The sequence below is a fragment of the Pogona vitticeps genome, chromosome 4, assembly GCF_051106095.1.
Source record: "Pogona vitticeps strain Pit_001003342236 chromosome 4, PviZW2.1, whole genome shotgun sequence".
NCBI classification, from domain to species: Eukaryota; Metazoa; Chordata; class Lepidosauria; order Squamata; family Agamidae; genus Pogona; species Pogona vitticeps.
In genome coordinates this window covers 55,287,263-55,314,438 of record NC_135786.1, presented here as the reverse complement: position 1 = coordinate 55,314,438, position 27,176 = coordinate 55,287,263, and the positions used below count along the sequence as shown (strand labels likewise).

The 27,176-nt window shown below is 41.6% G+C and overlaps 1 protein-coding gene across 1 annotated transcript; it reads left to right on the top strand.

Moving 5' to 3' along the window:
- The first annotated feature begins 22 nt into the window (after window positions 1–22).
- Window positions 23–26,360, top strand: LOC144589007 (uncharacterized). Its single transcript, XM_078392726.1, has 6 exons — window positions 23–152; window positions 10,212–10,324; window positions 10,841–10,938; window positions 15,709–15,842; window positions 23,292–23,388; window positions 24,599–26,360. The coding sequence occupies exons 2-6, from the start codon at window positions 10,255–10,257 to the stop codon at window positions 24,608–24,610; spliced, it is 411 nt and encodes a 136-aa protein (XP_078248852.1). The 5' UTR covers window positions 23–152; window positions 10,212–10,254; the 3' UTR covers window positions 24,611–26,360.
- Window positions 26,361–27,176: the final 816 nt, after the last annotated feature.

The window sequence follows — 27,176 nt, the reverse complement described above, 5'->3', positions numbered from 1 at the left end:
CCTGCTTCCTTTTCGGCGAGGAGGGGCGAAGCGAAAGGCTAGACCCGAGAAAGGAAAGTCGCCGGCAAAAACCATAGATGCAAACCGAGAGAAAGCGGGAAAGGTCGGGTTCAGCTCCCTCTAGCGAGGGCCCGACTCGTTGCCGCTGAACGGTACGGTCGAAGAGAGATACTGTAATGACTTTGCCCTCAACTCAGTCCCCGGTTGTTTTCTGGACATAGTCTCAAATGGTTTAGTGCCCTTCACCCAAGGACGCGCGCCACACACACAGAGGTCCCCCTTCTAGGAGGCCGAATGGTGATTCTTGACTCCTGTGCTCCAACCCACTGAGTAGAACAGCTGAGACTCATTTTGCCCCCTTCGCTTTACCTCAGACCCCTTTCCATGCACTGCTGGAAAATACATGGAAAAAGCTGTAGGGTCACCAGGATTATACAAATGTACCAGTGAGTGAATCCTTTTATTGGATCACTAAAAATCAAATAAATTGGAAACTTCCTACTTCTTCAGGCTTAGCACAAAATAACGGTTATGTTATATTTCTGTCAGATACAACCACCATTTTCCACCAGTTGTCTTGTGCGTGTGTGTTAGTGTGGAGTAGTGGGTAGAGTGTTGGATTAGGGTTCAGAGGCTCTAGGCTACAACCCTGCTCATCCACAGAAACTGACTAGGGGTGGCAATGGTAAATCACGCCTTGAACATCTCAGAGTTCCAGTCACTGTAAGTGGGAGGCAACTAGATGGCACATAACATCTGTCGAGATACTACTGGACATCAGAGTTTCACATCTGCAAAAAATGTGGCTTCCACCTTCTGGCTTGGAGGTAGAGGGGTGGCATATTTGTGTTTTTTGGACTACAATTCCCTCTACTGTATATGTCATATGGCTTATTACCATATGACATATACAGCTAGAACATTTTCAAAGTTGGCATTGCAACTGAGCATGGTGTCATGCAGTAACTTTCACATGCTGTCACCCAATTCATAGCAAAAAACAAGGGTGGCCAATTTGCAATATTCCTGATAGGCTACAACTCCCAGCACCCTGAATCATTGTCTGTGCTGGCTAGGGCATTTGAGAAATACACTTCCACCAAAAGCCAGAAGGCTGCTGGTCTCCCACCGTTGCAATATAATAACTGTACAGAATAGACTAGTTAGGTTGCTGCAGTGCTCACTATTCAACAGCTGACATATAAGAACAGCCCATGTTTAATGGAATTTGATACCTGACATCCAGTCAGTGTTTGACAGTGTCTAACAGCTGACATGCATTAATAGCCTGCATTTGATAGCTAAACATACACAAACTATGAGAGAATAACAGAATGCTGTACACGGGAAAAGGTAATATTCTGTTGAAACAGAATAATCTGCAAGATATAATAATAAATATACAGGTACTTGTGTAAAAATTAAATCTCTTGAGAAATACTCATGCTACAAATTATGACTCAATTTTTGACATAGCACCAAGAATCAGGGATACTGCAGAAGGGAATCACTGGTATTGAGATTTTGACACATGCCTTATTTTATGTAGGATTTCTGCCCCCCTCTAGCAAATTAACAACTTTTCACATTGATGGGGGTTATTCATTTGTTACTCCTACAGCATATCTAAGAACACAGGAGCTATGTAAGCTTCTACCAGACTCACAAAAAAATCTTCAGATATTTCTTGCATATAATCTTTCTGACATTGTGTGAACTTGTAGCAACATTTGCTGTTATGATAAAGAATCCAGTGGCATCTTAAAGACAGCATATTTATTGTGTCAGGTGTATTCAAACTTCATAATAAAATAACAGATCATAACTAACAATGCTATACCATGCATGTTTACTGTTGTTGTTGCTTGCCAAGTTGCTTCTAACTGAAGGCAACTCTTTAAATTAACAAGCTCCCAAAGGGCTTACACTTAACACCTCTGCTGGGGTCTTACAAACTAAAGGCTGCCGCATCCTTTCTCTGTCTGCTCAGAAGTAATGCTTATTCTGTTTATTTAAGCTTCCTCCCAGGCAAATGAGCATATAGAATTTCAGTTCAGAGTAATAAAATAACCAGATCAGAGTAAGAAAATGAACAAAAAGAAGAAGGGACTCCTTGAACAGCATCAGCAAACCTGTTCAATTAAAAGATCTTGCTCCACATTCTCACCCTTTAAGCTTTAGGTGGCATAGAAACTTTAAGCAGTAGGCCTGGCCCTGTCACTTGCCAAAGTGAGGCAGTTTCCTCAGACAACATATGCTGGGAGCAGCATCATGGTTGTAGAGGAGAGAACTGAGTGTTCTTTGTGGCCTGTCCTGAACTTTCTGAATGAACTTGCTGGCTTAAAGGAGGACACTGTCCTACTGCCAGTGTTGTAAAAAGATTCAACTACCATTCCATTCAGCTTTTCTACATGGGACGGAAGAAGGTGCAATTTAATTCTTTACCTCAAGCTGCAAATAGCTTAGTAAAGCAGAGCCTCCCTTGATGACTCTGTTGTGTGAACAAGTCCATGGGGGAAGAAGAAAATTCTTTAGGTTTCCAGCTCAAATGGTTTTATGTCAAAATTAGCACTTTGATTAGGAATTAATTCCCCCTTAACATTGTATAATCAAATAATCGGGTTCTTCTTACTGCCTTGCTGCTCCATTTTGCTCTGACTGCATTGTCCTCCAGGCAGACTGCAAAATTATCCTCATGGGATTACAGTACTGTGTAATCTGGAGGTAATCAAGGCATGAGTAAATACAGCAAGATCAGAAAAGAATGACATTGTCCTTGAAAACAATACTTCCTGTCTGTTTACATCTATCTGAATGTAAAAGAACTGGTTGCTTGCCAGCACAGTTGCAAAACTCCAAACAAAATGAAATGTCTTGTAAGGGTTTTCGCCAACTCCCACTTAGTGTACATGTGCCTTATTTATTGTAAACTCATTTTAAATTTCACTTGAAACTGAACAAAGACATTAAATTTACAATCACATTCCAGCATCTCTGAGTAAGAGTGCCTTATCTGGAGTTGACTGACATTCCATTAACAGTTTTGGATATAGGAATAAAATTATATATTCCAGAGTAGGGAAGTAGAGAAACATCTTCATATTATTTGGAGGGGAAATTAGTACCTTTCATGTGAATGAACCATGAATGAACAATGTCCCAAGAGATAATGGCAGCATTTGTGAAGGCATTAGCAAAGCAAGGCCAGCACAAGACACTTTGCTGTCTGAAGCAAAAGGCAGAATGGCCTTCTCATGCCATGTGCAGAAGTTGATCAGGCTGGCAGTTGAACCTTACACTGGCAATGAAAAAGAATCTTCTACTACTATACATGAGAACAGCAGGCTAGGTTGGAGAGAAAGGGAAACTTGATTCTTGTTCTCAAAGAAAAGAAATGGTTGAGGGTTCAAGAAGAACTACTGCTGTTTTCCTAGAATCTTCCACTTAAAAGAGTTGATTCACTTTGCCAAATGGTAGAGCTTGCCCTGTTATAAAATATATTTATTTTCAGACATAGGTCAGATACTTAAAAAATCCACCTGGTCCACGTCTGCTGCCATTTAGCATCTAAAGAACTGCTAGTTTACCCTTCTTTGATGTTTTAGCATCTTCTATAGCTTGTGCATGTTATGTGTTATATTCTCATCAAGGTTCAATTTAATATTTTAACTGCTGAGTTATATGTTACAAGATGCACCACAAGAGCTTCTACTGGAAGGAAGCACACACACACTGCTATTTTCTGCACATCTTGTGTAAGTATATCCCTAATGCACCTACTTTAGAATGTCCTGCTTGAGCTGTCTATATAGCTTGATGGTAGAGTGCATATTTTAAATTTACATGCAAATATGACATTGTGAGGGTTCTTGTTTGAGCTCCCCCCCTCCAATGTACCCCTTTCCACAGATACAACGGACATTGGGTCTAGTTTCAAAAATTCAATTTTTACTTCTGGAACAGTCAAAGAACTATTTACAATAGCTAATGGCTCACCTTTCTCTTTCTCTGTCAAGGAAGAGAGGAACTGGTTCAGAATTTGAAACACAGAATTGTCCATAGCCCCCAAGTCTCTGAGAGTCACATCCTTAAAGTTTGCTGGGTTCTTCCTGTAGTGACAACAGCAACAGATGCAATGTTTCCTCTCCTCAGCCCTTCTTTCTCTCATGATAGTCTCTCTGAGGATGTCATTGCCCACCATCTTGTGGATGAGGCCCCCATAAACTGTCTGAGTTCTCCATGTAGGTGCTTCACAATTCTCTCTCTTTCTATCTGGACTTGTTCTTCTCTTATATTCCAACTCCACTTTCTACTTCCCCTTTCCCCCCAGTAAAAAGGTTTCCTGGGAGGGGGTGGGACAGGCGTTCCTTCTTCTGTCTGCCTGCTTATTTGGTATCATTAACATTTCCCACTTATGAGTCCATGGATTTTCCATCCACAACCATCCCCATCCTTTGTCTCTTTTCTTGTTTCCATGGCTCATGCTTCTACCTCCCCTCTCTGTGAACTTGTCCCCTATATACACTCGCCTCTTCCTCTTCTTTTCCAGCCCTTTTCTCCTTAATTCCTGCCTTTTCTGGTCTTCTCTCCCAGTTCTACTAAACAATCTTTCTTCCTCACACCACTCTCTCTTACCCCCATCTTGATTTCTTCTCTCCCCACAACAGGTGGCTTGTCTCTATCTTCTTTCACCCTCCTCCCACCTTGTGTCTCTGTGTTTCGTTCTCCCTTCCAAGGTAGAGGGGATGACAATTGGGTGGTATAGGGTGTTCTTCTGCCCTATCTCTCACAGACTTAGTAAATGGTAGGCTTACTCTCCATCTGGAACCTTACCAGTCAGAGTAGTTCAGAGCTGAGGAACCAGTGGCCTTCCATTTGTTGTTGGACTTTAATCCAGTTAGCCCCAACAAGATCATACAATGGTGAGGGATCATGGGAATAAATTCACATCTGGAAGACTAAAGGTTTTCTAGCCCTGGAGCTAAGAATACTGAGCTAAATAGAAGGAAGGATCATTTACTCTTGTATAAGACCACTTCTTATGTTCCCATTGTTTTAATAATTGTGTGCTGTCAAGTCAATTCTGACTTATGACAACCCTTTTCAGGGTTTTCCAGGTAGAGAGTGCTCAGAAGTAGTTCACCATTCCTTTCTTGGGACTGTGCGACTTTGCCCAAGGCAGCAAGAGGGTGACTGTACTCGCAGGAGGCACAGTGGAGAATCGAACTCTCAACATCTGGTTGTGGAACATCCACAACCAGATGTCTAACTCACACAGCTATATTGTTTACCTAATATTATGCTTCTTCCATTTTAGTTCCTTCTCACCTCACAAATTACACCCTTCTACACACACTCCCAAAGCATACATATAATAATGTGCCACTGGAGGCAACTCTCAATGCACCTGATGGAGTGGGCTACAGTGCCAAAAAAAAAAAAACAAAAAAAAAAAACCTGTGTGCCAAATAAAGTTTGCTAATCTTGAAAATACTATGAGACTTTTGTGTTGTTTTCACTGTGATGGACTAACACAGCTAGCCCTTGGAAATATTTCCGGAGTGATACCATTATTCAATACTACTGGATTGACATGAGATTCACAGCTGAAGACCAAGATACATGTTTTTTTTAAAATGCAAGTTTTATTTATTAATTTGAAAATATTTCTGAAGCTTTATTATTATAGTTTTAAATCTCTGAGCAAGAGACTATATTGAAAACTACAGACTAAGCATATAAGTACGTACTATAGACTAATTTTTGCCCTCTAGTTTTTTTTTCTTCCACTCCTATCCATCTTTTAATTGGCTGACTTACCAAAAAAGTATGCCACTCACCCTGAACTTTGAATTGTGAAATGTTGAGGAGGGGGAGAAATCGCCTCTCAGTGGCTCCGCCCCCTCCGAGAGCTCTAGAATTCTCAGAGGGTTCTGAGCAGTTGGGCTTTTTCAGTTTGAAGCCCTGATCCTGGTCTGTTGAGAGGTGTCAACTCTGTTGAGGCATCCGAGTGCCTCCCAGGTGTCCCAACAATCCCTCAGACTAACCCCTAAAAGACTTCCATCTGATGGAGACTCTCACAGCCTCGTCAGTTTCCCGCAGGCCTCCAGTGCTCCAGTTCTTCAGAAACCTCTTTGGCAGCAGCAGGCGTGTCACACAAGAGGGTCAAACACCGAAGGCAAAAGTTCCCAAAGAAAAAGATGATCAGCTCCTGGAGCGTTCTGGGCAGGCTGAGAGTGAGGCGATGTTACTGGGCAAAAAGCTAATCACTACCAAGATTTCTCCCAGTGAGGTCCATGAGGGCATGATGGAGCAACACAGGAAAGGACCATCACTGCTGAAGGACACAGCTTTTGAAAACACCACCCCGGCCTATGAGAATAAGCTTTCTGAGTTACTTAACTCAACTGGGTTAGAGGTGGGAGATGCTGATGGTTTTGCTGGCTCCATGATACATCAGCTGGTCCAGCATCCATGTGAAAAAGTCCTTGTCGCAGGAGCAGAAAAAGAAGAGTCTAGTGACAGTGAAACACTAGCAGAGTAAGTGTAGAGTCTGCAGAGCTATGTTCATGTTCTGAGTATGGAGAATAAAATGTTTAGGCTTTCAGTTTTGCCAATAAGTTAAATAACAAAGAGTTCAGGGATACCTTACAGACTAATGTTTTATTTGGAACCAGCTTTTGTGGGCTGTAGGCCACTACTTTCGATGCAAGGCACAGGATTGAAAAGGACCAACATCCAGTAGACTGCCAGCCTTCACTGTGGAAAATCTGAGATCGACTCCTCGAAGTTACATTAGACAACCAAGTTATTTCCTGCAGGAAATATTGGTACTTCATTTATCAGCAAAAGGAGTATGTCCTAGCTTAGCCCCCTCCTTTACTATGATAGTAAAATGTGTGATGATAACCTGTCACATTTTGTGAAGCCCTTTTATAGGCTTTTGTGTTAACTAGCCTCTGACTATTTCATAGGTACTAATTAGAAGTAGAGTGCTTATATGATTAATTATTATGATTAATAATTATATGATTATTCTGGCTACTAGTGGCCAAGAATGGCCCAAAAATAGTTTTGCCTTGTGTGAATTAGCCTGGGCAAAATCTTGTTGGTATAAATTTGCACCAGCATAACCAAGATCAGGTGCCAAAAGCATTAATTGAAAGTGGTGAAAGGTTTTCAGTTCCACTTCTTTTAAGTTCTGATGCTTCCTGGGCCCCCTTTTGCTCTGACGAAGTATTTGGGAGTCTTGGGATTGGGAGAAGCCTGTAATAGTAAAAAATTGCCCCCAGATCAACAACGGACATCCCAATCATAGTGACTGAAAAACAACAACAATGAATAAAGGCTTCCCCTATGTTGCAAGACTATGAAAGTCTTCCTGAGGGCAAAAGGAAACCCTCGGGAGCCTCAGAACCTAAAAGGAAGGGAATAGGGGGCTTTTCATTACTTTTAATTAAAAGCTTCTGGCATGTGATCCAGGTTACACTGGCACAAATTTATGCCAACAAGATTTTGTCCATTCTGTTGATCATGTGTGGACATGATCATGGCTAACCAAAAGTTCACTGCATGAATTCTTACCTAGATTCATTAACAGTCAGTCAGAATTTTACAGGTTTCTCTTATTATCTGTGTGGCTAGCTGCCAACAAGGGAATAAAAATCCAGCGGAACCAGATTTAGCACATGTGCGTACATGCAGTCACTATTAATACAAATGTGTGAGCTGTGCATTGACCAGATGGAGGTCTGCCCTTACTGAGAACTATGTGGAAGTGGGTGGTAGCTTTTTTCAGGGTTCATCGAGCAAGACTATACAAGTTTGCCTGTCTTGGAGCTGCTGCCTTGTGAATGCGCCGGCCATTCCAGAGCAAATGTCAGCACTATTCCCTGCTCTTGTCCCAAGCTGCTGTAATCCTTACCGGAAAAACTGAAAATGAGTCACAAACGATAGTCTCAGAAAAGAGGGAATTATTTTCACAAAGCAAAGACACCTGGCAGTGCTCCAGAGCATTTTATCCTTAAGGCATTGTCACTAAGCCTGGTCCTTGCCCTAAGGCAATTTAAAGAAAATGCTGACCCTTCTGATTCAGTGCCTCTGAGTATGTTCAGACATCCTTCCCCCTTAGGGCAGGCATAGTCAGTGGCTCTCCAGATGTTTTTGGATTGCAGTTCCTATCATCCTCGACCACTGACTCTCCTGGCTAGGAGATGAGCTAACAGGAGCTGCAGTCTAAGAAGATCTGGCAGGGAATAGCTTCCCACCCCTGCCCTAAAGGGAAAAAGACTTCAGAACCTGCTCTGAAGGACTTAGCCTGAGGTGTCAGCATTTTAACAAAACTTGGCAGTCCTACAGATTAATCCAGAAACTTCTCTGTGGCTTCTGAGCATGGAATTAATAATCATGTGCAGTTGATCGTTCATAGTATTAGAAGTGGCTGAATATATATTTTTTACTGTCTGTAGCAATTGCACTAGGCCTTCCTTGCCAACAGAATTTCATAGTCCATTATTACAAGAAATATATTGCAATGGAGACTGACGATCAGGGCCTTTTAGAGAAAGATGAATGGTTTTGTTCAGCCAGTCAGTCAGAAGGCATGCCTTACAGTCAGTCTTCATCCACGGCAGTTGTTTTTTTTATTATTAAAAAAAAACCCTTACCAATTACAGATGGGCACAAGCCAGTGGTTCGGCAATTTCTCTTGGTTCGTTTACCATTGCAACAGGTGTTAAGCAGTTTAGCGCTCTGTCCCTCTAGCGAGCACCCACTCAAAAGCAGCATCCATAGGAGGCAGGGCCGAGAAGCCAGGACACTGCTTCTGAGTGGGCACACACCTGAGGGGCCGGGGGACTGAACTGCCAAACACATCTTGTGGCGGTTGCCCATCTCTACTACCAATAGTTCTGGCTTTATTCTGTTTAACAAATCACTATGTTAGTGTTAATGCAATAGTACAGTACTGGTAGCAGCAAGTGGAATTTGCCTACAAATATTAGGATGTGAAGAATGAATGTGGATTTCCATCCCTATGACAGATCAGAGCTCAGTGTGGTGACCCTTTCTTGTGTGGCTTGCTTTTAATCAAGCCCTTTATTCACTCATTGTAAATGCATAAGATAGTTTATTGTGGACGTACATAATATTTATTTATTTAATTTATACCCCGTCCATTTAGACCCAAGTCTACTCTGGGCAGCTAACAATAAAAATAGCATAAAAGCAATATAATAAAACAGAGAACAACAATAGTAATATCATTCAAGATGGGGGAGAAGATAAAAATAATCAAGTGATGCCTGAACGCCTGCCTAAAGAGCCAGGTCTTAAGTTGGCTCTTAAAAACACCCAGCGAGGGAGCCAGACAGATATCTGAAGGGAGACTGTTTCAAAGGCAAGGGGCCACTGCTGAGAAGGCCCGATTTCTTGTTCTTTCTCTCCGGGACACCCTCGGCATTAGGCCCCCTCAGTGCCCTTCCTGGCTAGAATGAGTGATTCAAGTAGATCTAGGTGAAAGGATGCGTTCCACTAGATATCGAGGTCCTAAACCATTTAGAGCTTTATATGTCATTATTAACACTTTGAAATCAATGCAGAAATGAATAGGCAGCCAATGCAAGGCAGCCAGAGGGGGGGGAAATATGCTGACATTTTCTCATTCCACTGAGAAGTCTGGCTGCCACATCTGCACCATTTGAAGCTTCTGCATCAATCTCAAAGGTAGCCCCATGTAGAGCACATTGCAGTAGTCGAATCAATCTTGAGATTACAAGCTCATGGACCAAAGTGGTGAGGGCCCCAACATCAACATATACAGTTGGGCAATCCACCACAGATGGAAATAGGCAGAGCGGGCCACTGATGCTACCTGGGTTTCCATGGTGAGCGCTGGATCCAGATGGACCCCCAAGCTGCGAACCTCACTTTCACGGTGAGAGTCACTTCTCCAAAAGAGAGGGAGTTTCCCAAACCACCAATGGAGGGGCCACCCACCCTCAGGACCTCCGTCTTGTCCGGGTTTAATACCATGCTATTTTGTATTGTATTGACCGTTTGTCTGTTTGTTTTGTTTTGTTCTCTTGGTTCTGTTTCGCTCATTTTAAATTCTTTCTTTCTTTCTTTCTTTTTAGTGTAATTTAAGTTTATATTGTTATGTTAAACATGCAAAAAATCAAAAGTAAAAAAAAAAGACTTTGTTTTGGATCTAGGGATGGGACCTCTCAGCTTCTGTGTGCAGATGATGGAGTCTCTATGGCTGCAGGAACTATAGCAGGTGTTAAGGACAGCAGTGCTGAGGAAGAAAGAGAATACCTTCTGAAAGGTGAGGGTTGAAAGGTGATCTCCATTGACTTACTTGGCAGCTGCTGTGTAATTACGTCACTTCCCAAATTACCAATGTGATGTCACAGTTTATGACTGAAGTAATCTGTATTTTCTCCGATGGCCCACCAAGATGGCTAAGACTGGAAGTACAACCAGAGGCCTTCCTGTAGCACTATAATTGAAAGAGCCAATTTCTGTTGAAGTCAACTGGATTAAAACAGGGATCAGCTAGCTGATGTCATTCAAACTTTTTAGATGAATGTCAATTCATCACTCCATGAACATTTTGTGTATTTTGCAGAAGGACTGTTCTGCATGTCTGGATTATTTCACATGTCACAGACAAGATAGAATTTTTCTCCTGATTTTTCTTGTACGTACATAGAGTAAAATTATTCCCTGTAACAGAAAGCATTGAAACTGTGTCACATGTTATTGTACTGTTGTTACCGCAAGGGCAAAAAAATGTAGAAACTTCCTGGTCACTCAATGGTGTGGCTTTTCTTTTAAACAGAAGATGTGCGAGCAGAACCTGCCAAAACGGAGTTATATCCTTGGAACAGACTCATCAATATGTACAAGCAGCGCCGGAGGCTTTCTTCTTCTAAATGGGTAATTATGTAATAGGAGATGATTTTGGAAAATATTTTTTTTTAAAAGTGACATTTTCATATTGCAAGTAGAAATGCGGATGTGATTCCAGTTGGGGAAGTGAAGGTAACAAAGTCACAGCTTGAGCTAACCTTTGTGGTAATGCATGCCCCATAATTAGTTCAGTGTAAATTTCATTAAGAATATAAGAAGAGATTAGAAATGGGCATGAGATGCTGAACACACACACACACAAAATGAACCAGCATCAACTGCTGGTTCGGTGGTTTGTGCCCATCTCTAGAAGAGATCAAAGGCATACCTAGTCTCATATTCTGTTCTGCAGTGACAAACCAAATGCCTATGAGAATCTCACATGCAGGACTTGAGCTCAATAACAACCTCCCAATCTAGCAAGTGGCATTCACAATTTTGCTGTCTCTGACATTACAGGTAGTTTATAATCATCATGACAAGTGTTTGCTTGCCTGTCTACTTGCCGGCTTGCCTGCCTGCTTGCTTGCATATTTATTTATTTATTTAGACATTTGTAGCCTTATCCTTCACAAGTTTGTCCAACTCTTCATTAAAGTTGTTGAGGTCAGTTATTGCTACTATATTATGCAGTAATACACTAGTGATGTCCATTTCCCTAGTTTAAAGTATATTTGGAGCTTTTTGATGTCCTTTTTTAAAGCCTCCATAAACAATTTGTTTTAGCCTCCATAAGCAATTAGCAAACTTGGTCACTTCACAGTTTCCCACTAATTCCAGTTCACTAATGAACCAGCTAAAAGACACTAATTGAAATACAGATCCTTGGAGGAACACATTATTTATATCTCTCTTGGGAGAAATGCCCATTTATTCTTGCTTTCTTCATTCTGTTCTTTAACCCGTTAGTATTCCATTAAAAAAAGAGACTTCACCTCTTATCAGATGGCAACTAAACTTGTTGGGGAGTATTTGGAGGGGGGCTTTATCAAAAGTAGTGCTTGGAACATTATTTTTTTAAGCAATTGGTTGTATTCCTTGTTATTTCTTGACAGCCAGACCGCCATATTCATTTTCATTCCTTTAATCACATAGCAATTTTTTGTGTTGCATATTATTAATACATTGTGCTGTCATTACTAGGCCAGAAAATCACAGGTAGATATTAGCTTTAGGGTCAATATTGATATCACATTTTGCAAACACAAAAAAGGCAAAAATCAAAGAATACTTCCCATGCAATTAGAACTGATAAGAAAATGGCATGAATTATTTTAAAAAATCTTATCAAAATGCCTTTTAAAATACACATAAAAGTAAAAATTGAAAGTGTGTGTGTCATGCCAAAAAAGTATTGTTGTAAGTACTTGTTGTGTCACTTTTTCTGTTGCTGCTTCTTTTATTACTCATTACTCAAAAAGTAACTAGTTATAGGTAGCTGGTTACCTAGGAGCTCTGGGCAAAAGCCTTTAGGAAGCTAACAGCAATACTTTGGAGTCAGAATGAAAGCCATCAGATATCAGTTCAGGCCACAGAGAATAGGAGTATTGTGTGATCAGTTTTCTGGATTTCCATGCTGCTCAGTAACTCAGTAATATATTAAAATCTAATCCTGGTTCTCCCAATCTTTCTTCACTTCAGAATGAAGTTCATTCCTTTAATTTAGGACACGTGTACTTCTGAGTCATTTTATTTACTGCAAGAATTTGATAATTAGAAGTTGGATATTCTTGCGGATCTATTGCAAATCACCCAGATATCTCTCCAATAGATTCAGAACTCTCTCCTGCCCAGCCTTCTTCAGAGAACCTCCATCTAGAATCCTTCTTAACTCTTGTCACAGTGGCTCACACAGTGAGCTGTTGATTGTATGTATACCCAATAGGGCTATGTCTACAATGTGTTGACATTCCATATGTGTTAAATAATATTGGCAGAATGACAACAAAACAGCAGAGATACTTATACCCTGAAAAATGATGTGGCAAAACTAATGGCAGAATAATTCACAACTGACATTCACAACTCCGCTGCCACTGAACTTGTTCATCTTTTATATTTCCTGTAATTTGTAAAGAGAAAAAAATGGTTACCTGGAGACCATCAGGAAGTCTAATAAATGGGTATGAAGTAGTTCTGACTGAGGGAAATGCTAAGCAGCCTGCTTGATGAATTTGTATTCAGATGAAAGCCTGAGCGAGGATTATTCTTTGGAAAAAAATGATGTTCCATTACAATTGAATAGGCAAGTCATTCTTTTAATGTGTGAACAACACATTTGCCACTGAGTTGTTAAGTTTATCTTGCCTCAAGCCATTGCTGCCATGCTTGTGCCACACTGCCAGCCTGAATGAGATGAGATAGCAGTAGCCAGGGGCATGCAACCTTCACTGTGAACAGCCCTTAAATACTCTAAGTAAAAGGGCAGGCTATAGCTATTTCTAAAATAAACAGCAGACACAGCCTGGTAGTTGCACAGATTTCCCCCAAGGAATGAATCACCTTCTCCTAAAGCTGTCTCTTCCCCCCCCTCATTAAAAGCAGCTGTTAAAAGCTATTCCATGTTTCACTAAGCCCTCTATGCTATTACATTAAGCACCAGAAAAACTGTTCTCTTCCTCTGCTTTCTCTTCATTTGGTTTTTCTACTAGCCTCGGTGCTGACCATACCTGAAAATACCCCTTTGGCCAGCCACCCTGCCTCGCTCTCTTGTTATGCCATATTTATTTATATGTTACTGCATTCCATGGTATAGACTGAGATGAGTTACTTTTGTCCCCAACTCCCAGAATTTCCCAGCCACTATGGGATTGTGGGAGAGTAGGTGTTGCCTGAAAAAAGCAACTTTTGAAAGCTAGGCACAGAAACTCAGAACAGCATTGCAGTTTTCGTAAATGTTACCTTGCCTTGCCCTTAGGGCAGAATAGCTTCACTATCTAAGGGTAAGTTTCCCTAATGTACGTATGTATTGGCCTCAACTTTCATTCTTATATTAGATCTTACTTTATCTGATCCATGATGTGTTATCCAAAGTTGGCACCTGCATGTATAGACAAGAGAAGTGTAAACCTTGGGATCAAAAGGCCATGAAGCTGGGACGAGGGGTGGTACAGTTTGTGACATTTCTATGCAATAGCTCAAGTGGGTACAAAAGAAAAGCACAATGACCTATCTTTTCAGTCTAATTTACTAGTAGGACCTTAGTTCTGACTGAGTCTTCAACAGATTGCCAGAACATAAATAGAGGTAGCCTAGTAGGGTTAGCTTTATTTCAGTGCAGTCCTAGGAATATATAAGCAGTAGGACTTCTGAATCAAGTGAGACTTATCCAAGTCAATCTGTGTAGGATTGCAGCCTCCATTATACTCTGTTAGAAGGAACAATTGGATAGAACGCTGCCTACATGTTTTTTCTTTACAAGCCCCAAAGACTTTTTTTTTTTTTAAAAGATAAATATATGAAATATGAACATTCAGATAAGGGCCTAGAACATCCCTGCGGGAGTGAAGGCTCCCTGTGAGTACAGCCAGGCCACATATATAGCCAGCATTATTTGAAATCTTAGAGCTGGAACACTCTACCTGTAAGGAGGGCTTTCTAGGATCATGAAAGTTATCTTCCATTATGATGACCTTTTATGTGCTTATACAATAGCGAAAATAAGAGACTTTGAAAATAGTCCGTTGTCTTTGAACACTATCGTTCTATTTTTGAATGAAACTTTGGAATATTATTTTGCCTTTCCCTTTTCTAAAAGAAATAAATCAAGGCCTTTTTGTTGACTGTACTATTGAATCTTTTGAGCTCTCTTTGCTCTGGAGGCAAGGGCTTGCTCCTATGCTGTATTCCAATTCCATTTTAAATAGTAGCATCTTCTGCATTAAAGATGATGGCTAAACCTAGAAGAAAATGCATCCAGAATGTTTTGCTGCAGCCGTAATACCTCTTTGATAATTTTTAGTCTAGTAATTGGTGTGTATTGCAATGAAACACCCAACATGGAGCCAATTCAAATATTCAGTTTAAGATTCAAAGTCTTTTGGTCTGAGAAGGGAAAAATAGAATTGAGGAAGCAATTTGAAAATGTCTGATGCACATGCAGAAGACCACCAATGCTGACTGAACAGCAGATATGAGTGCAACCAGGACAAATACATCAGGGAAACATCTCAGACGGGACCACCCCTACTGCTAGGTAGAGTGAAGTGACCACCTCGGGGGGCAGATGTGGAGGAAAGAAGCAGCTGCAAATCTTAGAGGGCAAAAATGTACTGGTTGCATGGCGTGCCCTGTGTCCACTACAACGGCTTGTTGTCCTCACATGTACAGCTGAAAACAGCATCCTGTCAGCAGTACAGAAAGTAAGAGTCCACTGCCAGTCTCTTCTGATTGAATATGGGGAATGAGAACAGGTGCCCTTCTGTCCTGTGCTACAAAAATCAACATCTCTTGAGCCAGACTTGACCTCTTTATCTTTCTGTTGTAAAGGCTGTAAATGTTCAGCATTGCGACACACATGATTTGCATTTTAATCTTCTAACTTGTGGTTAAAATCTCCTCCCCACCTTCCAAATCTCTGTGGTTGACAACAGTAAAACTGAACTGCAGACGTTAGATTCCACAGAGAATCAGGCTTCAGTTGTTGTTTGAAATGAAAATGCCATTCTTGAATTGTGTGTGTGAATCAACGGTTCTGTACATTGATGCAGGTTCAGGACATCACTAGCATCATGCAAACAGCACTAGATGTCGTCTTATATGATTCCTCTTCTGTGTTCTTCCTGCCCCCTTCTGCAGCCCCATGTCCAGCGTGTTCCAGCTCAGCCACTTATTGAAGAGGAAGCCACATTGGACCTAGTGGTATATGGAATCGCAGAACCTAAGGCTCATGTCACCTTATCAAATTCTGCCAAGATTCCCAGTGTCTGTGGGTATGTATCTCATGACGCTCTTCTGAAACAGTCTCCAAATGTAAAGATATAGTATGTTGAAATCTGGGGAGAAGAACAAAAAACTGCCATGTATTTTCTATCTAGCTCTGAATGAGAATGTTTTTGTCCAGAGTTTGTTTGTTTGTTTGTTTGTTTGTTTGTTTGTTTGTTTATTTATTTATTTATTTATTTATTTATTTATTTATTTATTTATTTATTTATTTATTTATTTATTTATTTATTTATATGCCGCCCACTCTACCCAAAGGTCTCTGGGCGGCTTACAACAATTAAAATTCAACACAATAAAATATAAAATGATTAAAATACGATTAAAATACAAATTAAAATTTAAATTGCCATCATCAAGACCCACAGTTAATGTTATTTCAATTAAAAGCCTTCTGGAACAGGAAGGTTTTCAACTGGTGCAGAAATATCATCAGTGTCGGCGCCAGACGAATTTCAGTTGGGAGGGCGTTCCATAGTCTGGGGGCAGCTGCCGAGAAGGCCCTTTGTCTACAAGCCATCCCTCTTACCTCCTTGAGGGATGGCTCTTTCAAAAGGGCCCCCTGGCTAGATCTTAATAGCCTGATAGGCTCGTATGGAAGGAGGCGGTCCTTCAAGTATCCAGGGCCCAAGCCGTTTAGGGCTTTATATGTCAAAACAAGCACTTTGAATTGGGCTCGGACAGCAACTGGTAACCAGTGTAAATTGTACAGAATCGGCTTGATGTGCTCTCTGGTGGCCCCACTACTCACCAGCCGCCTGGGGCGCCAGAGAGAACCTTCAGGAAAGAAGGAAGGAAGTCCTACTTTTTCTTTCCTATCATCCTGAAAGTGTCCCTTGCTGCGCATTATTGAGCTAAAGGGCTTGGATCCTGTGCCGGCTGTCTTCAGTGTGAACGCTCCCTTGCTATATGCTATAGTAAAGGTAAAGGTTCCCCTTGACCATTTGTCCAGTCATGTCTGACTCTAGGGGGCGGTGCTCATCCCCTTCTCCAAGCCGTAGAGCCAGTGTTTGTCCAAAGAGAGTTTCCGTGGTCACATGGCCAGCGTGACTAGACACGGAACCCTATTACCTTCCCACCATGGTGGCACCTATTTATCTACTCACATTTTGCATTTTTTGCATGCTTTCGAACTGCTAGGCTAGCAGGAGCTGGGACAAGCGATGGGAGCTCACTCCGTTGCGTGGATTCAATCTTATGATTGCAGGTCTTCTGACCTTGTAGCACAGAGGCTTCTGCGGTTTAACCTGCAGTGCCACCACATCCACCTGCTATATGCTATAGCTGACAGCATATAGCAGATCACGGGATGGGCAACTTTAGTGCAGCTGGGAGAAAATTATTTGTCCTCAGCACTCTCTGATGGCCACATCAGGCCTGAAAATGTTCTAACATATTTCTAAATACAGTGGTGCCTCGACTTACCAATGTCCCCACTTACGACCATTTTGAGTTACGACCAGCTCTGGCCGCAAAATTTTGCTCCTACTTGTGACCGGAAGCTTCCACTTATGAACAGAAAAAGCCAGGGAAAAAGGGCAGGGAATTCAAATTGCTAACTGTAGGTGGCAACGAGGCTGCTTCTTTGTAGCTCTTTCGCCCCAGCAGTTAGAGCAGTGGTTCTTAACCTTTTTGAAAGAAATGCCCCCTTGAGCCATTGAGGAAGTTATCATCTCCCCCCTCCCCGCAGTGATGATATCTTATTTATTTGTTTGTTTGTTTGTTTGTTTATTTATTTATTTATTTAAGACACTTAAATCCAATGACCCCTGAAAACAAAATTCAATTCCAAGAAAATGAAATGCTCCCCAAAAAGTAACATTTAATGATTTAGTTGCAAGTGAATTTTAAGACGCAAAAAGAAATATAAAAAGGGCATAAAAACAAATGCAGGAACTAAAAATTTCAAGACAAAAAGTCTGAAACTAAATTAAAATTGGAGGAAAATATATATTCATGAACACTGTAAAAAGGCTGCAGCCATCTTCACAGGTTTGGCTTGCTCCAGCGCCCCCCTACCGCCCCCCTTCTGCTCCAGCGCCCCCATGCCGCCCCTTTTCATTCTACCGCCCCCCTGAAAACCGAAATCGCCCCCTGGGGGGCATTATTGCCCACGTTAAGAACCACTGAGTTAGAGAGTGTGCCTGGTCATGGGAGGCTTGAAACTGCCTCCTTCTGCTTCTGACAGCATGTGTGTGTGTTTGCAGGGAAGCTTCGGGCTGCCTTGTAAGGTAAGGTTCTGTTTCCTGCTTTTTAAAAACTGTTCTGGGTGTTTTTACAGCATGATTTTGAGCTGGGGAGTTTATGTTTCTGTGTTGTGATGGGTCTTGTTTGTTTTTTGTTTTCCCCCCATTTCTGATGGGTCTTGGGGGGTTGATTGCTTTTTTGGGGGGTTCCCCATTTCTGATAGGACTTGGGGGTTTGTTTGTTTTTGGTTCCCCCCCATTTCCGATGGGTCTTGGGGGAGTTGGTTGCTTTTTGGGGGGTTCCCCATTTCCAATGGGTCTTGGAGGGTTTGTTTGTTTTTTGGCTTTTCCACCCCCATTTCCAATGGGTCCTGGGGTGGTGGTTGCTTTTTTTGGTCCCCCCAATTTCTGATGGGTCCTGCATGCTTCCCTTGCTTTTTCCTTTGTTTTCTTTGCATTTCCAACCTGCCCCATTTGTTCTCTGTGCATTTCCAATCTGCTCTGTTTGTTTTATGTGCATTTCCAATGGGTCTTGCACGCTTGATTGCTTCCCTCCCCCTTCAGCCGGAAGGGATTAATTGCATTTCCAATGAGTCTTGGAGTGATTTTTGTTTTTTTGGTGATTTTTTTTCCTTTGGCCGGAATGGATTAATCGCATTTCAGTGCATTCCTATGGGAAATGGTGCTTCGACCTACGACTATTTTGAGTTACGTCCATCTTCTGGAATGGATTATGGTTGTAAATGGAGGCACCACTGTAGATTAAATAAAACAGAAAAGGACTGGACACCTACTGACAGTTTTGATTTCCTTTGTTGGATAGGTTTAGATGTCGGGGGCCCAATGCAAAAACCCAATGTTTTGCCCTCAATTTAAAAAAGAAAAAAGAAAAAAAAACATATTTAGAGGTACCTGATGATACCCCAGCATGGATTTGGGGTTGCAGATTGACTGATCCTGCTGTATTCTGTGGATGGGGAAGTTTTTGGAAAGTGAGAACAGAAAGGCTGTACTTTGTTGCTGTTGTTGTTCCTTCCCAAACTCTTAGCTCGTAGCAAACTCCAACAGGCTGTCAGGAGATGTTCTAATGATTGTTGGCTTCAGCTTTTCTCTCAGATACAGAAAGCAGTGGACACAGGTAACATTAAGAGAATGTATGATGATATCAAGCAGGCTTTGGGTCCAATAAAGAAGAAATCTGCTCCTTTGAAATCTGCTACAGGACCGAGCGCAGCTGATGGAACACTGGGTGCAGCACTACTCTGAGCTATATTCTAGAGGGAGTGTAGTAACCAAAGAAGCATTAAATAACATGGAGGGCCTGCCTGTCTTGGAAGAGTTGGACAGTAAAACAACTTTGGCAGAAATAAAAGTGGCCTTGAATTCCCTCGCCTCTGGCAAGGAACCTGGAAAGGATAACACTCCTGTTGAAGTGCTGAAGTGCTGTAAAGAGATCATCACCACTGAGCTGTATGAAATCTTTTGTCTTTGCTGGAGGGAAGGTGGAGTACCACAGGACATGAAGGATGCAAACATTGACACATTGTTTAAGAACAAAGGCGACAGGGGCAACTGCAATAACTACCATGGCATCTCTCTTCTCAGCAGTGTAGGGAAGCTGCTTGCCTCTCTTGTGCAGAAGAGGCTCCAGGTGCTTGCAGACAGAGTCTATCCAGAATCACAGTGTGGATTTCGAGCTAACAGATCCACTACAGAAATGGTATTTTCCCTCAGACAGTTGCAGGAGAAATTTAGGGAACTATGACAGCCACTCTTTGTGGCTTTCATAGATCTTACAAAGGCCATTGATTTGGTTAGCAGGGAGAACCTTTTAAAAATATTTCCCAAGACTGGATGTCCACCTCGGCTCCTTAACATCATCATCTCCTTTCATGAGGAAATGAAGGCCACTATAGATTTTGATAGCTCAACATCAGATCCCTTTGACTTTTGAAGTGGAGTGAAACAGGGCTGTGTCTTCGTACCGACTCTGTTTGGGATTTTTTTCCCTGTCATGCTGAAGCATGCTTTTGGAACTGCAACAGAAGGTGTCTATCTCCAGACTAGATCAAATGGAAAGCTCTTTAATCTCTCTAGATTGAGTGCGAAGACCCAAGTCCAGCTGAAATGCATGTGGGAATTCCTCTTTGCTGATGATGCAGCAGTTGTTGCCCATTCTACAGAAGACCTCCAACAACTTATGAATCAATTTAGCAAAGCCTGCTAAGATTTTGGATTAATAATCAGCCTGAAGAAAACACAATTTATGGACCATGGCGTGGACTCACCTCCCTCTATTACCATCTCTACATAAAAATTGGAGGTTGTTTATGATTTCATATATACAGGGCTGAGCAATCTCTGACACTCTCTCTTTAGATGTCGAGCTGGATAAACACATTGGCAAAGCAGCTACCATGTTCTCTAGACTCACAAAAAGAGTATGACTTAACAAAAAGCTGACGGCATATACCAAGATCCAGGTCTATAGAGCTTGTGTCCTGAATACACTCCTGTACTGCAGTGAGTCCTGGACCCTTTGTGCATGGCGGGAGAGGAAGTTGAAACATTCCATATGAGTTGTCACTGATGCATTTTTGGCATCACCTGGTAGGACAAAGTTCCAAATAGAGTAGTTGTAGAACAAGCTGGAATTTTTAGCATGTATACATTACTGAAACAGCGACATCTACATTGACTTGGGCATGTCGTGAGAATGGCTGATGGTCAGATTTCAAAAGATCTCCTGTATGGAGAATTAGTGCAGGGAAATCTCCCCAGAGGGAGACCACAGCTGCGATACAAGTATATCTGCAAGTGGGATCTGAAGGCCTTAGGAATGGACCTCAACAGATGGGAAACCTTGACATCTGAACGTTCAGCCTGGAGGCAGGGGGTGCATCACGGCCTCTCTCAATTTGAGGAGACCCTTGTCCAGCAGGCTGAGGCAAAGAGGCAGTCCTGAAAGCAATAAAATCAGGGAGCTGGACAGGGGACAGACTGTATTTGTCTTCAGTGTGGGATTGTCATTCTCAAATAGAGGGATTGTCATTCTCGAATAGGCCTTCTCAGCCACACTACACGTGGTTCCAATACCTCTATTCAGAGCACTTTACCATAGTCTCTTGAGACTTCAGGATGCCTACTACTTCCCAAATTTTCCATCTACTGCAGGGAAATAATAAATAATAAAAAGCAAATAACCTGATAACTGTTTCCCTGTTTCCATTCCTCACCTCCAACAGACATCCTTGACATTCTATGGCTGCTGGAGAAAACCGAAGAAGCTCATGGAGTCCTCATTGAACAGTCTTGCTTATTTTTTTCTTTTACTGTATTTTCCTTTTAATTTGCAGTCTTGCTCATTTTCCCCCTTTTATTTCCCTTTTAATTTACTAATTATGTAATCTCTTCTTCGGGATGACCTTACTATTAAATAGAATTAAGGTGATTGCTCCAGGCTGCAGATTTTGTATGTCATGAAATGGTATGCTGTTTAATTTGCTGTCCTTGTATTCTTACTGCCAGGGAAGGGAAGAGGTGCTTGTGGGATGATCAATCCTTCCTCACCACCCACAGCAATTTAAATCTTCCCCTTAAAATCCAGAAGAGGAAGGGAATTTCTCTCAAGCTGTCACTTGCATTACAAGGAGAAATCCCATTGTGGCTGATCTTAGTCCAGGCACTGGGAATATGTGCTTCTAAAACAGAGCAATGATGGATTGCTAGATCTGTAGCAAAAAGAGTTTTCAGGGGCTATGTTCCCAGACTGAAAACACTTCTGCATGAATTTGGAGTACACAGTATTAGGGAGTAACTTGTGGTGATACTATATATCATCAGTAGGTGGCACTGTCTAATTTAAAATAATTTTTTTTCTGTTTAAAAGTGTGTCTCCAGTAAGAATGAACATGCCTAGTACTACACATACATTTTATATCCAGCACTTTGTGCCTACATGCAACTGTGCAACATACAGTTCAGTAATGAATACGCCATAGACAGGGTGAGGAGAACTAGGCCAGAGTACAGAACATCCCTGATACTCAAAACAGACACTGCCTCTGCCGTTTCTGACATGGCTGTCATAATATGGCTATGCTTGTGGTAAAACAAGAGCGCAGGTAAGATACTTCATTGGAATTTAGAGTATCACAGATGCCCATGGAACAGCTGGTGGACAAATAAAAAGTTGTAAACGGCCTCTTCTCCTATCGAAAATAAAACAGTGAAAGACTTTGGAGAAACTCCTTCTTGGGCCATTGAGCAGGCATCAAGTATACTTTTTATGCTACATGGCCCAAAAGTCCTCTTGCACTGGTGTGCAAATGGCTTACTTTTTGGCAGCAAATTGCCCCAAGTTAAGAAATCACTGTAGCCATTATCAATTGCACACTGCCTCTTCCAAATCAGCGTGCAACTGATCATGGCAATGTAACATCTACGGTGATTTCTAGGGGCAATTCACCTCCAAAAGTTGCACCATTTGGACTATGCCACCATAGCTAGGTAAGAGGATCTGGGGCCTTTTGTTATCAATAGGAAAAATGAAGAAGGTGATTATACCTTACTACTAGTAATTTGACGATATGATTATTTAAGGTGTATGGCTTTTTCAGACTATAGATTTTTCTGTGCATGTAATTTGTCTTGTTTTATTGTGTACCTTATTGTCACATCTAGTAAAAAAATTGTTTAGGTCTACAGGTGATGCTATACTTTCCCACTCCTATGCATTTCCCCTTTGGGGAATATTAAAAAAACTTATACTTATAGGATTCTTGTTATCTTTTAGAATTAAGCATGGCTTTACTTTAGCAACAGATGTGATGAGTAGAAGATTCCTTTGAACTCTTGACAGTTTTCTGTTTTAATCTTTAACTGGGAGGCCCAAGTGCCAGCTGTTAAGGCACTCTACCAAATTATGAGAACAATGCTGTGGGTATTGCCCCATAGGGAGATGTCCAGTAGATCCATCTGAACAATGCATATACTGTACACTTTAAATCATTATAGGCAGAAGCCCAGGGACTTGAGACTAACTTTTTGTTAACATTCTTTCTTTGCCATTTTGTTTTAGACAAGGAATTTCAAATGCTTAATCCAGTCTCTGACACTGACTTGTCCATGATGATCTGAGCAAAGTTACATAACTGTTTTAAATCCAAATAGCAAAAATGCACATAGGGTAAGCAGCGCTTAGGTATGCTTCTAATATAATGTCTTCTCCTGTTTCTCTTCTTTCCAATTAAGGTTTCGTGAAAATGAGGCCAGAGAAATGGTTGATGATTGTGAGATAGCTCATAGAGATTTTGGATCAAATGATCCTGGAAGCTTGGAGCATCATAAGGTATTGTGGAAGCAGGTATACCCTACGTGGGTCCCTTGGAGGGATCTAAGGGGGGTAAGTGGGCATTTTCCCACAGTTACAGTACAGCTCTGGAAGGAAAGCTGCGGGATTTGGAAAAGTTACTTTGCTGACTGGGGATTCTGGGAGTTACAGTTCCCAAAACAAACAAACAAAACCTTTTCCAAGCTCTGAAAAGCAGATAACTTTTTCTTTTTCTATGAATCTATTGATTTGGACTTCCAGTTGTGAAAGTAAGTGTAGACTGGAGCACATCACATTTCTGGATTGCAGGAATCTGAGATTCCAGACTGAACCATTGCTAGTCCTCCCAATTAGAGTTGACTCTGGCTTATTGATTTTCCTTCCTCACTTCCCTATTCTTTGTACTATTATGATAAGCTGGCTGGAAAAGGGAATTGCAAACACTCCATCTTATCCAGAAGCTACTTTTCGAGACAGAGAAGTATCTACTGAGCCAAATGACAGCCTAGTCTTTGCTGTAGGATTCTTAGTACAAAAAACACAGAGCACAAACAAAACATAGTCTGGTGGCACCTTTAATATTAACAGATTTATTTGAGTACAAAGGTTGTTCTTTTTTCAAGAACTAGGTAACACAAAATACATTTGTCTAGATTGATGTTGTTGTTGCAAGACTCATGGTGAATGTGGCAAGACGATTTGCACACACAGGTTTAAAGCATTGTGTGTTGCAAAGCTCTCTGGTTAGCCCTGGTTTTCCAGTATGGCACCATTTGACACAAATTTCCAACTAAGCATTCTTTGGCTCCTCTTTGCATTCTTCCCCTGCCACACTGTGATCAGCGCTAGGGGACTAGGTTAAAGAGTTGTCATTTTAATTTCCCATGATATCACAAGGCAGGGCTGTGTCAAGCACATTGTGGCACGCTGGGGCAAACTGAAGAGGGGCTCAGCCCGCCCAGCATTGACTAGAACATTTCCTCTGCTGGTTCACCCCCAATTCTGCAGCACTCAACTATCTATGAAGAGGCCTGCCAGAAGGCTGTTCAAGGAAGTCCATCCTTTGACAAATTACTATCCATTAGACCCAGCTAAGAGTATGTAAGCCCTAGGGTAGAAGGCAGAACACAAATGGAACAGAAAAAAAATAGGGGGGAGGAAGGAAGAAAACTTTGTGGCAACTGGTGTGCCCTTTGTAACAATCTTTCTTTCTTTCCACCATTGTTAGAATGTGTACTAAGAAGGTGCTGCTGAACTCAGCCTGAAATCTGTTATTGTCCCCACTCTGCTAACAGGAAGAGGATCTACTGAGAATTCGTACCTGTAATCTGCCAGTACTGGTTTTGAATTCTTTTCTTGTTTTTGTGGGTTCTTTAACACCCACAAAACCTGTTACCACAAAACCTATTTATTGTTGTCCGAGGAATAGCCCGGTAAAGCCAACAGAGGTATATTTGAGGTATATTGACACGTTATTCTGGTTTATGCTCCCTAAAACAGCTGCCTCTTTTTCTGTTTCTGTTTCTTTTTTTCTGTTCATTAAACTGAGTTTTGAGTGAAATTGAGTGAATGCCTGTCTTTTGTGTCATTTTGTGTGGGGGTGAGTGTTTTGAACTTCACATATTACAAAGCAAATCAAGGTTTAAAGTTGCATTGTTCTCAGGGGTATATCTTGTTCCATGTTTAGGATGGTGTAATGCTACCCCTTGACAGACCAAGGCCAAAATGTAGATCTAGTGCAGGCTCCCATTTTTTTAAGGGACTGCTCCCACTGAACAGAGAGGAAAACCTACCTCCATGTGCTTGAAATATGTTCTTGCCTTTCTCTTTTCCTTTCCTTCTCAATTAAGGAAGTCTGAGTAAGAAAAAATATCTGTTGTGGCTGATACAGAGTTTGAGATTCCTTCACACTGATGATATGCAAGCTAACCTATCAGACACTTGCTATTAAGATATTTTTTGTTGTTGTCCGGTATGTTTTATTTCTAGAATTAAGAGAGAAATTTGACTGTAAAAAACAACCATAAAAATTGACAATGAATTTTGAGACATGAGATGAGATCTGAAAACAAACAAACAAAATACCCTAACCCTGAACAGTTTTTTTAAGGTGTACAGAACTTTCCATACTGTAACATATGAGAAGAAGTGCATAAATATTAGAAAGCCCAACAAATATTTGGTATCGGAATATGCAGGGAAGGACTTCAGCAACCATGAGGAGGAGACCAACAGTGTCTCCCCTGTCTATCAGGTCCATCTTTTCAATTATTTTAATAATTTTCATCTAGCAGCTGAGACCACTGGAAATTCTGATTGAGGCCATGAGAGCGCTACAGGAACAGCCCTGTCAGCCCACGGCCCCTGCTAATCTGGGAATTCTATGGAAGGAAGCGCACACACCCTGACGACCTGCCAGAAGACAAAGCCTCCAGTATACACACTGACTCCTTGGGGGGGTTCCTATATAGAACAGCTGCTATTTGTGTACAGGTTTTATTGATTACTTTTTAGGAGGGTCAGAAGAATATGGCTGGAATCCAGAATGTGGCTAATTATAACCACATCGCATATTTCGTGGGCTAAAAGTCTTGTGGGCTAACAGCCACAAGTGACTGAGAATCTACTTAGCCAACATCACTTGTTTACTACTAGATTTATGTGAATGCCCCAAACTTTAACTAGCTATAGTTGCTATACCTATATAGGTAGAAAAACTGCCCAGATATTTTACATGTAACACATATGCACACACACACATCTCCCATCATTAGTTTGAAACCAGACTCAGTGGGAACTCTTTTTCCTGTCCTCAATGAACCTCTGCCAAAAGATACAGCTGTGCTTCAGGAGAAAGCTCCTAGCCTTACCAGTCAGAAGACACTGATTGATCCCAATGATCGGACAATGTGTGCTTGAAACAAACAAAAACAGAGCAATCCTACCTGCATGTAAAAAAGAGTAGCCACTCACAGGGACCCAGAAAGGTGTGGGTATGAATGCTCTGGGGGCAGGCTGGTTTGCTCTAGCAATTATATCATCTGATGGGCAGCAAAAGGAGTGAACCAACCTGCCCCCAGGGTGCACCAAAAAAGGTAAAGGTTCCCCTTGACAATTTTTGTCCAGTCGTGTTCGACTCTAGGGGGCGGTGCTCATCCCCGTTTCCAAGCCATAGAGCCAGCGTTTGTCCGAAGACAATCTTCCGTGGTCACATGGCCAGTGCGACTTAGACATGGAATGCTGTTACCTTCCCACCGAAGTGGTCCCTATTTATCTACTTGCATTTGCATGCTTTCGAACCGCTAGGTTGGCGGGAGCTGGGACAAGCGACGGGTGCTCACTCCGTCCCGTGGATTCGATCTTACGACTGCTTGGTCTTCTGACCCTGCAGCACAGGCTTCTGCGGTTTAGCCCACAGCCGGACAAATGCCTGTGTAGTCCCACCCTGTCTTTTCCTCCATTAACAAAAACAACAACACATTTTGAGGTCAGTTTTAAGAAAGGAATCATTAGCTAAACAGGAGGAGTAGGGAGATGATAATCTGGCATTCTTTGAAGAAAGTTTATTGCTTAACAAAAACCTTCTCTGGTTGCACCCAAAGCGCTGATCTGGAATGGAAAGCTCCCTGCTCTAAAAGCACCATCCTATCATTGCTCAGTTAAAGATGGCTTCACTGTGTCATAGTCACATTCATTTCTCTAAGAAGAAGGGGCATGTATTGCCCCAGGTCCTTATGGGGCTGCAAAAGTGACAACACTGAAAAATAGAAAAGCAGAATGCAGGAAGAGTTGACATCATCTCTGTC

Coding starts and splice junctions, on each gene's coding strand:
- LOC144589007 (XM_078392726.1), top strand. CDS start 10,255: ATGGCTGCAGGAACTATAGCAGGTGTTAAGGACAGCAGTGCTGAGGAA. Junction 10,939..15,708: donor GGCTTTCTTCTTCTAAATGG/GTAATTATGTAA, acceptor CCCCTTCTGCAG/CCCCATGTCCAGCGTGTTCC. Junction 15,843..23,291: donor AAGATTCCCAGTGTCTGTGG/GTATGTATCTCA, acceptor TTTCCAATTAAG/GTTTCGTGAAAATGAGGCCA.